The sequence below is a fragment of the Siniperca chuatsi genome, linkage group LG11 (genome assembly GCF_020085105.1).
Source record: "Siniperca chuatsi isolate FFG_IHB_CAS linkage group LG11, ASM2008510v1, whole genome shotgun sequence".
Taxonomy (NCBI): Eukaryota; Metazoa; Chordata; class Actinopteri; order Centrarchiformes; family Sinipercidae; genus Siniperca; species Siniperca chuatsi.
In genome coordinates, this window is record NC_058052.1 from 642,938 (window position 1) to 654,612 (window position 11,675).

The 11,675-nt window shown below is 41.8% G+C and overlaps 1 protein-coding gene and 1 long non-coding RNA gene across 4 annotated transcripts in view; one reads left to right on the top strand and one right to left on the bottom strand.

The window, feature by feature from the left end:
• Positions 1-595, bottom strand: part of si:ch211-51a6.2 (neurotrypsin) — a 50,520-nt gene extending 49,925 nt beyond the window's left edge. For 2 of the 3 annotated variants that reach the window (XM_044213043.1, XM_044213040.1), the window contains exon 1: positions 320-595. In XM_044213043.1, the coding sequence (XP_044068978.1) occupies positions 320-391 (72 nt within the window). In that variant the 5' untranslated portion in view covers positions 392-595. The remainder of the gene's footprint in view (positions 1-319) is intronic. The other variant, XM_044213041.1, reaches the window with a different exon arrangement.
• LOC122883920 lies at positions 381-5,979 on the top strand. The gene is made up of 3 exons (XR_006379761.1): positions 381-444; positions 1,201-1,258; positions 5,750-5,979. It is a non-coding gene; the product is annotated as an uncharacterized LOC122883920 (long non-coding RNA).
• Positions 5,980-11,675: the final 5,696 nt, after the last annotated feature.

Here is an 11,675-nt window from a genome sequence, read left to right on the forward strand (position 1 = left end):
AGGTGGCCTGATGACTTCCTCTGGAAATCAACAACTGCTTATAAACACAGTTTACTAAACTTAAAGTGCCTCAGATTATTGTCTTTAGTTCCTCTATTATTAGAAGGCTAACAAAGTTATTTTCAGGAAACTTAGAAACTTTGTGGGAAATGACAGAGCCATACAGTTCTCCAGTTCACCATAGCCTATGGAGCTACTTCAGATTGGTGCACAGTGTCCTGCGTCACATGAAAACGTGACATAGCCCGGTCCAGACTAAATGACAAATCGTAAACATCAGCTCGATGCAGGCTGAGAGTGTTGGCAGCAGTCCGCTTACCTCTGCAGGGACAGACAGGGCCAGTAACAGACAGCAGGGGACGAACCCGGGCACGACTTTCCTCCGGTCCATCCTGCTGCAGGAACCATCTCCTCCACACCTTCACCACCTCAGCGCTGCTCCTGGTAATCTTTCCTCTCCGAGCGATTCCAAACTGACGGGAAAACACACTCAAAGACACCGGCTGTGCTCCGCTCTGAGCTCAGCTCCAGACATCCAACCCGCTCCCTCCGGCGCTAAAAATGACGCGCTGTTGGCGAGGAAAGGACATACCGATAACACACACACACACACACACACACACACTCTCTCTCTCTCTCTCTCACACACACACTCTCTCTCTCTCTCTCTCTCTCACACACACACACACTCTCTCTCTCTCTCTCTCTCTCTCACACACACACACACACTCTCTCTCTCTCTCTCTCTCTCTCTCACACACACACACACACACACACACACACACACACTCTCTCTCTCTCTCTCTCTCTCACACACACACACACACTCTCTCTCTCTCTCTCTCTCTCTCTCTCACACACACACACACACACACACACACACACACACACACACACAGTGCTCTGTATGGTATGTCGTTTCCCTTTTAAATCAAATGTGCGAAGCCCTCATACTTAGCCTTCAAATCAATGACTGATACAAGATCCTCTGAAAATAATTCATCTTAACACTTCATAATAGTCGTAGAACAGTCAGTTTATAGCAGTCTATCTTGAGGTGCCAGATATATTATATGGATATGGATAACATGACGCAGCACAGAGTAGAGAAGTCAACAGCAAGAGGAAAAGGAGTTCAAGTTCTGACTGAGAAAACCAATGAGACTAAAACTTGCTGGGTATTGTACCCACTGTACACAGGAGGACTCCCTGGAAAGCAGCACTGAATGGATCATCCTGGTGAAATGAAATAAACTAAGTAAGTCCAATGGATGTGATGAATTTAGACTGGGGTTGACAAAATCAAAGAACCGACTGTTGACTGTAACACCAATACTCATAATTTCACTTAAACTTAATTAAGTGAAATTGAATTAAACTTAATTGAATTATGTTGTAAAAAAGAGTGCAGCCAATCAACTCTTCATTTATCGGACAGTGATGTACGTTGGATCAATCCATTTTATTAGGTAGGCTACAGCTAGCTAAAGTAATGCAGTATAATCCAACAGTCCTGCAATAAATTGTACTTTCATGAAGGTTATATGTTCAGTTTGTGTTGAAACTGTTTTAGAGAGGTGTTGATTCAACTGTATGTATACATACTACTAATACTAATAATACTGTTGAACTGTATCGCATTATACACACTGGAAACATTTTTTGGGAGTAAAGAATAAATAAAGAACAAAAAAGAACCTGTACTTAAAAAAAAACAGTAACTTAAATTACTTAAGAGTAGGCTACATAGTTACTTCTCACTGCTGCTAAAGGACATGCTGGCCTTGAAAATCCTGATAGGTATCTTATCTTAAGTAGGGTGTGGTCATAATTTGATACACTAATACGTTGTCTGGACAGGTTCAACCTGAAGTTACATTTACTGATAGTGACAATCTGACACCTGGGAAACAATGAAGACTCTAAAAACAACAGCACTGGAAGTCAACATCCTGTCACTGTAACACTGACCAAAGAACTCAGAAGATCAGTGGGAGATAAGCAGGGCAAGGCCATGATTGCTCTCCAAATAAAAAAATTTCAATGGGCAACATTTGAGGCACTAATTGTTTTCCTGGCAACCTCTCACAAACAATTCAATTAAATGCATGCAGTAATGGGATAAGAATGCATACAGATGGAGAGGGAGAGGAGGAGAGAGGAAAGAGGTGCATCATGGGAAGTCTCCCGGCAGGCTAGGCCTATAGCAGCATAACTAAGGGATGGTTCAGGACTTACCAAAACCAGCCCTAACTATAAGCTTTATCAAAGAGGAAAGTCTTAAGCCTACTCTTAAATGTGGAGATGGTCCTGATAACTAAAGGCTCTACCTCCCATTCTACTTTTGGAGACTCTAGGAACCACAAGTAACTCTGCATTCTGGGAGCACAGTGTTCTAATAGGGTAATAAGGTACTATGAGATCTTTAAGATACCATGGTGCCAGACATTTAAGAGCTTTGTAGGTGAGGAGAACGATTTAAAATTCTGTTCTGGATTTTACAGGGAGCCAGTGCAGAGAAGATAATATTGGAGAAATATGATCTCTTTTCCTAGTTCTTGTCAGTACACGTGCCGCAGCATTCTGGATCAACTGGAGAGTCTTGAGGGACTTATTCGGGCAGCCGGATAATAAGGAATTGCAATAATCCAGCCTAGAAGTACATAGTGTTACGTAGGTGAAAGAAGGCAGTCCTTGAAGTTTGTTTTATGTGGGAGTTAAATGATCAAAGATAACTCAGAGGTTCCTTACAGTGGTGCTGGAGGCCAGGGCAATGCCATCTAGAGCAGCTATATGTTTAGATAATGTATCTTGGAGGTGTTTGGGGCCAAGTACAATAATTTCAGTTTTGTCAAAGTTTAACATCAGAAAGTTGCAGGTCATCCAGGTTTTTATGTCCTTAAGGCATGCTTGAAGTTTAGCTAACTGGTTAGTTTCATCTGGCTTGATCGATAGATATAGATATAATTGGGTATCATCCGCATAACAAAGAAACTTTATGGAGTGTTTCCTAATAATATTGCCTAAAGGAAGCATATATATATTTTATGGTGTCAAGCAGGAAAGTAGGAGTAGGACCCAAATGCAGACTAGCAGACAGAGCTGGTGCAGATCAATAATTTTATTAACAAAAAAGGCTTACACTGAATTGTCTCAGCAGGTAAGCAGTCCAAAACAGAAACACAAATCCAGTGGTGGGCAGGCAAAATCCAAAATCCACAGACAGGCAAGGTACAATGGAACAAAGAATCCAGGGGAACAACAAACCGGGGTGCTTGAGATACAACGAAGACGATCTGACACAGAACAAAGGGAGAACACAGACTAAATACACTCAGGTGAGAGGAGATAACGCGACACAGGTGCAACTAATTAGGGCAGGGCCAACAATCAAAACTGGAGGGAAAAGCAAAAAAAGACAGGAAGTAAAACTACAAGACATATGAGAGGAGGAGAATATTACAAAAATAAAACAGGAAGTAACAGGACAAAAACCCAAAACAATGACAATATATAAGGTGAATAGAATTAGTCCATGCACAGAATCTTGTAGAACTCCGTGACTAACTTTGGTGTGCACCAAGGACTCATGTTAAAATGTACAAACTGAGACCGATCTTAGTGCGGTTCCTGTAATGCCAATTACATGTTCCAGTCTCTGTAATAGGATGTGATGGTCACTGGGGTCAAACGCAGCACTAAGATCTAACAAGACAAGTACAGAGACAAATCCATTGTCTGATGCAATTAAAAGGTCATTTGTAATTTTTACCAGTGCTGTCTCTGTGCTATGATGCACTCTAAATCCTGACAGGCCTCATGTAAATCATGACTTGAGAACAAACTGGACCCGTCTCCCTCGGGCGCTAGAACCTGTTGCCCCCCAACTGAACAGTTTGACTTCCTCTGATTGGATGGTCATTGGGCAACATGCAGATTGGCTAGTCAGCACGGGCGTTAAAACAGGGCCAACATTTGTGCTTGTAGCTTGTAACATCAGTGTCACATACAAAGATAGGACATTTGTGTGTCCGTCTCTCAGACTGTGTGAAATCTCACTCTTGAAAATATTCCTGCACATATTTTAATTACACATGCACAAAATATTTCTACAGCTATAAAAAAAAATTACACATGCAAATTAAATGTGTGCACAAAACTTTTTCACACATGCACAAAATATTTCTACAGCTGCAAAACTTTTTTACAAAGTCACACATTCAGACAGTGCATGCAACTTTTTTTCACATGCACACAAAAGGTGATATACAACTGCAAGCTGTGAAATTATTTGTGAACATCGTTTCACAAACCTTAAAATATTAATGACCCTAATTTGCTTCCATACCAAAACTCCTTAGTGACTAACAGAAGAGGAGTTATACATAAAAACCTAAACAAAATGCTGAAATAGCACAACAAAATAGGAGAATTAAATGTGGACTCTTAAACATCAGGTCTCTGTCATCTAAAGCTGTACTAGAGAACGAATTAATATCAGAGTATCATACTGAGTATCATATATGCTATACTGAAACCTGGCTGGGTCATGAAGAATATGTTAGCCTAAATTAATCCACTCCACCCAGTCATATTAATACTCACATTCCTCGAGGCACCGGCAGAGGAGGGGGAGTTGCAGCCATCTTCGACTCAAGCCTATTAATCAACCCTAAACCTAAACTAAATTATAACTCATTCGAAAGCCTTGTTCTTAGTCTTTCACACCCGACCTGGAAACAGCCAATTCTATTTGTTATAGTGTATCGCGCACCTGGTCCTTATACTGAATTTTTATCTGAATTCTTTATCTGAGTTTTTATCAAGTTTAGTCCTTAAAACAGATAAAGTAATTATTGTAGGTGATTATAATATTCATGTGGACGTTGATAATGCTAGCCTTAGTACTGCGTTTATCTCATTATTAGATTTGATTGTCTTTTGTCATGAAGCCACTCACTGTTTTAACCACACCCTTGACCTTGTTCTGGTATATGGCATTGAAATTGAACATTTACTAGTCTTTCCACAGAATCCTTCATTATCGGACCATTATTTAATAACTTTTGAGCTGCTATTACTGGACTACATGCCATTAGGCAAAAACTCCTACTCTGTCTATCTGATATTGCTGTAGCTAAATTAAGGGAGCGATTCCATCTGCATTGAATTCAATGCTATGTCTCAATATAACAGAGGACTATGCTAATTTCAGCCCCTCCCAAATTGACCATTTTACTGATAGTGCTGCAGGCTCACTGCGAACGACACTCGACTCTATCGCTCCTCTAAAAAAGAATATAATAAAACAAAGAAGTTTAGCTCCATGGTATAACCTGCAAATTAAAGCTAAAGAGGTGATGTTTTATGTACTGTGCTGTAAAGACTATTGCATATCTTCAAGTCCTAAGAGGCAATAAGATAAGATATTGAAGCAATACAATTTTGCCTTGTTGACACCAAAGTCAGTATTCTCACACAAAGTTTCTTAAGCAACTTAAATTCATTTATTTAAGACATTTTAACTTCCTGGAAAATTCAGAATCTTGAATGAGACTTTGATAATAAATACTGAAAAGCTGTGAGGTTGGTTTTCTGACGTGACCTGAAAATCTATCTCTCTCTCTCTCTCTCTCTCTCTCTCTCTCAGTGCACCATTGTGGTACCTTCGTCATGGCCTAACGCTGACCCAGTTAAGTTTTGTAGCTGCTCATTTGTACCTGTCTGACCTTGTCGGTCTCTGCCTCAGATTCATTCCCTGCCGGTGATCCCAGCCTATGTGGTCTACCTGATCTCTTCAGTCTCCAGTCAAGCTGCCTCCACTTCTCCGCCCTCTGAGCCCTGCCGGTCCCCCACAGGCCGCATCGGAAATCCTGCCACCGGCTCCAGTGGACTACACCTGCCTCGCCTGCTCTGGAGGAGCATTCGTCTACAAGTGATCTTCTGTAGTATGTATAATAAAGACTGTCTGAACTAGCATCCAGTTCTCTCTCTCTCGCTGTGTCCTGCTTTTGGGTCCTTTAGATCGTTAAATCTAACACCATCAGCTGTAAGGAGAAACTTTGAATCTTTGATTCAGATTTTTATATATAAACCTGAATATATTAAGACTTGTTTAAGAAATTCTGTTAGTCTGTGACCTCATAGACATTACTGCTAGTGGCAACGCTTTTACCAATTTAGCTTACCATTACTATTTGCCATTAATTTGGCTAATTTTGCCTTAAGTGTACCATTAGCTTGTTCGACTGTTCCTTGTGATTGGGGATGATATACACAACCAAATTTTTGCTTAATCCCCAACATTTTTAAGGTTATCTGCATTGCTCTAGCTGCAAATACGGTTCCATTATTTGAACTCAGGGTGTCTGGCAGGCCAAATGGTGGAAAGACTTCTGTACAGAAACATGTAGCTACTGATCTGCAATCTGGTTATGCTGCTGCCTCAACCCATCTACTAAATCTGTCAACTACCATCAGAATGTATCTCATTCTTCTATGTGGTCAATCATGATATGCCTAAATAGTCCCGTCAGTGAGAGGATGTGTGCGATTGGGGACGAAAAAGCTTTTCTAGTGTTGTATTGTGCACACACCTCACACTCATGCAACGTTCTATCAACATTAGCTAAAAATGACGACCACCAAGCAGCTGGAAGACTTCTAAAGACCTGCCCCCTTGCGCAATGGTCCTGTCCATGCGCATTCCTAATAGCAAATCGTGCTAACAACAGAGGCAACACAAAGTGTCCATGACTGCTTCTCCATAAACCTATTTGGGGACCGTACTGTGTAATATTAATAGCCCCATCCTTTTCACCCACATCGACTTCTCATGAGGGTCATCTCTGTCTTGTGCTAAGGGATGACAGCATTGTTAGGGGCTCACAATCTTCAGCTACCAACAGAGGGCCCATACTATTGCCTAATGCTGCCTGTTATGCAGCTTCATGTGCTAAGTTATTCCCTTTGGCTATGAGAGAGTCAATTTTTTGATATGCTGGATAATGGCAACAGCTGCCGGGAGACGCATTGCATCTAACAGCGTGGAGACTGCTTCTCTGTGCATGACTGGCATGCCATCAGCTCTAAGGAAGCCTCTCTGCTTCCAGATATTTCCATGTACATGGCATGCACTGTAAGCGCAAGCCGAGTCTGTATAAACATTAAGACGCTTTCCTTGTGCTAGTTTACAAGCTGCTGTTAAAGCTTTGATTTCTGCAAGCTGTGCAGAACGTGGTTGGGAAATCTTTGTTGCCTGGACTTGTGAGTAGGTGTCATCTTTGTTTAGCCTTACAAATAAACCTGCATGATTGCCTGTAGCGTCTCTAAAACAGGAACCATCTACAAAAAAAGTGATGTCTGCAGTGATAGGCTGATTATACAAGTCCTCACGTGCTAGCATTAAATTAGTGGTTACCTGGACATAGTCATGTGGCATTCCATCCACAGGTAGCACCATCCCAGGTTGCTAGATTCACTGTGCTGCAGCATTGGATGGTAAGTTCAGGTGCTGAGAGGATAACCTCCTAGCTTGGGTTAGAACAAACCGAGGGCTTGTGAGCAAGGCATATAATTGATGGGACGTATACAAGATTACTGGATGTCCCATAGTCAAAGAAGAGGCTTTTTGAAAAGCAAAAACTGCTGCTGCCAATTCCTGATAACAGGGTAGCAGGCCTGACTCAATGTTATCTAATTCAGTGCTATAGTAGGCCAGCGTCTGCTTACACGTTGGGGTGTCCTGCATTAACACTGCACTGGCGTAACCTGATCGTTCTGAAACATACAAGTGAAATGGTTTGGCGTGACAACTGGTGTGATTAACTCCCCCTCAGGCTCCTATCCCCTATTGCCATGGATTTGTTGCGCAGTCTCTCTGATGGTGACCCGGTTGGTCACAGCCCCAACATATGTTTTCTTAAGCTTGGGCTTGATCTGGTTGTGGGTTGGACAAGGAGCGTCTATGTTGTGCCTGCTGACCTATCCATCCTCCACGTCAAGGTGGGCCACCCTTTTGCGCCCCTGACCTCCAGCTTGATTGACATGGATTGGTGGCAATGAAGGACTGTACTTGTACAGCGCCTTTCTAGTCTTCCGACCACTTAAAGTGCTTCACACACTACATATCACATTCACCCCATTCATACACTGATGGCTAATGATGCTAACTGCTCATCCGTTGAAAGAAACTAACTAATCATTCACACTCACACACTGAAGGCACAGCCCTCTGGAGCAATTTGGGGTTCAGACACTTCGACACGTGGGTCAGCTGTCACCACTGGAGCTTGAGTCTTTGTCCTTTTTTTGTTCGTTCAATTGCAGTTTGGTCAACTTATTGGCCAGATGTCTGTTTGCTTCTTCTTCTCTTTGTTTCTCTTTTCTCCAGTTTTCCACATGGTGCACTATATGTTCTGAAAACAGTGGCCACTCCATCTTCATGAGCCCCATGACGTTGTCCAATCGTTTCTCTACTTCTTGTGGCATGGCCTTTTTCACCATCACCTTGAACAGGCTCTGTGTGGTGTCGTTCCAAGCACTTCCTGTTTTATCTGTCCATTTCCTCTGAAAAACATGTAGAAACAGGGCATTCACTGTCTTTTAGCGTTTCTGCATCCAAACTGGAGGGGTCCATTTTCTCTGGATACTGCTTTCTTAATTCAGCCCATACCATGCTGCAGTGTCCACCAAAGCCCACGCCGTCAGCTGTGTTCTCAGCTACCACCAACTGCAGGTTTGCTGCGCAGAAGATTTCTTCAGTCATATTTTTCCAGTTACATGCATGAGCAAGGCTTTAGTGTCACTCCTGTCGTGCTTTCCTCTAGTGCAGTAATCCATTTGTTTGCCCCTTCAGTGAGATCTGGAAGTCTACCTGCCAGCCCCACCATATCCATAAAGGACCAGGGAACATATTGGTGCTGCCCTTGTGCTTTAGTTATTATGGGGCACATACGTTTGCTGTTGTCTATACCCACTGGCAGCATGCTCTTTGTTGTCCATAGTACTTTGTAGCCAGTTCCTCCCACTTTTCTGCCACTTCTCAGCTCCATTCCTGTTCTTGTTTCCATTTCTCTCAGCTGCTGCCTTTGTGCATCCACAACATCCGATATTCGTCTGTTTATGCTTTCCAGTTGCTGATGTCACTCTGTAGCCACAGGATCTTCTGTTGTCATTATGCCGTCCAGTTGCACCCTCATTCTTTGTTGACTGTTTGTTGTTACCCTGTCAACATCTTCCAGGACTCTTTTCCATTCAGCATTGAGTCTTCTTTCTTCTGCTTTCAGTGCATGTAGGTTCTTCCAGTCTGAGGAGTTCTTTGTTGGTGTTCCCTGTGTCTCCCATTGGATATCTACTGAATGGCTTCTGTCCAGTCCATCTCCATTTGGTTCTGGCTGGCCTCTTGCTGATTCTTCCAGTCCATCTCCACTTGGTTCTGGCTGTCCCCAGGTTGCAGCAACACCCATCCTTTAGAGTCTTTCTTTTTGTCTGTTTGTTTGTTTCTCTCTGCTGAAATTCTTTCTACCTTTTTCCTTTTCCTCGTAATTCATTCTGTCCTTGTGGCCTGGTGAGTAACTTCTCTCTGCTATTTGTTGATACATTTTCCTATCTCTCTAGTAGGCGTGTCCTCACCTGAGGTTGCTTGTGATTTTCTCCTGCTGATCGTTCTTTTCTTCAGACGAAGCTTGGCTTGTGATGGTGTGTAGTTTCTGATGAACAATTCTTCTTCAGAAGAGGTTTCTAGTGTGTGCGTGCTCAGTTAATCATTTTCTTCTATTTCTGTGATTTCTGCGTTGCTGTATTCCTTGTTGGCCTCAGCTTCAGTCTCAGCCTGCTGCAGTGTGCCCCCTCTTGTCTGCTTTCCTTGCAGTTCCCCTGATATCTTATTTTCCTCATTGTCATTTCTTATTTCTAGTGATGGAAATTGTCCCGTCAGTCAGCACATCAGTCACTTTCACATGGCAACCACTGAACAGTTAAACACAGATAATTACAAAGCTTGATCTTGATTGTAACATCAAAACTATTCAGTGTGCCTCTTGGGGCAGAGGTCTCAGATGCCCCTTGACTCAGGAAATGGTAACATTTTCACAATTACCGCTGAACAACCCTGTAACAGCTGAGGATTTTCTGTGACTAAATTCAAACAAGGTATCAACAGCGGGCCCAAACAGAAAGCCCCTCCAGGCCCTGAGGTAGTTTTCAAAGGCAATCACTGAGTAGCTTTATGTCTTGTTTACTGATCATTTTGGAGGGTCTGTATCAAATGAATCAAATAAACTTGTAATGAACAACAACTTTATGAACCACAGAATGCATCTTAATAATGTAATATTATTAGATACAGACTTCTAGTTTTGTGTGAGGTGATCATCAGTTTAATTGCCTACTTTTACTAACTTATTAACTATTGTTTACATAGATAATAATGAGAAATCACAGCATACTAAATTTGGTAACAGTGAGTGAGTGATTGCTGCTGTGGAGGAGTTTCTTCTGTGGTCTAGATGTTTGGGAGGAAGTGATAAGCAGGGTGGGGAAATGGTTCTGTATAATGACGCACCGATAAGCAGGGACGCTGCAAAAAACAAATGCATTCTGACAATGGTGGGTGCAAACATGGCACAAAACACTTCCTGTACCTCAGACAAAACATGAAACCAAATTAACAAAATGTCAATATTTCTGCCAGGAATAAACTAACTGCAAGAAAACATGGTTTCCTGGTGAGGAAATGTGGGAAAGAATTAAAATTGGAATGATGTCATTAAAAAGGGATGACCCATCAAAGGAACAGTACAACTTTAAACATCCGTGCTTTTCCAGTCAGATAAGAGGAGTAATATGAATTTTATGTATACTATTTGCAGCTAGTGAATATAGTTTAGCCTTGCTTAGCACAAATACTGGAAGCATGAGGGTAATGCTAGCCTCTCTCTCTTAAAAAGTACAACTTCAAAGCAGTGCTTTACATCTTGTTGGATGTAGGATACATATGTAGTAAATAAAGTTAACCTAATGAATGTAATGTAAGATCCAGTGTTTTTGGAGTTTGACCCACACTAAGGACTAAAAGTCAGGATATCTCGGCCTCTGCTGTTTTTGACTATTCTTTTTTTAATCTCTCTTCTGTGTCCCCCAACTTTATGGAAGTGTAATACAACATCACTGGAATACCTCTTTAAAGACCATACTTTGGTGTTTTTGACTTATCTAGCCTATTCACTACATCCAACAGCTCTTCATCCAAATAACTGCCCTGTTAGAAAGTCACAGTCAGAAGACAAACTGTAAACAGACATGGTGCTTGTGGTATGACATGAATTTGGAGACTTCCTGCATTGAAAAGGCTGCTGTTTGGCAGTCAGCTGTCAAGTCTCAAACATTAGAGCTTCCCATCAGCAAAATAATGTTAACACTATCAGATCTTTTAAACAACAAAACATATCTTTGACAAGGTAGACTGTGACCTGGTGCAACCAAGTATTCATTAATCTAAAATACTACTACCAACCATTACTAGAAAATGTGTGTAATGTCGTAGTAACATGCCCATACAATGAGTGTTGGAATGCTGGTCAGAGCACCAGTTAAGAGTGAGTTAAGAGAGAGTGAGGAAAGATAAAGGGCTAGACCCAGTCATGCATGTCATGCATTAACAATTAAGTATCCAT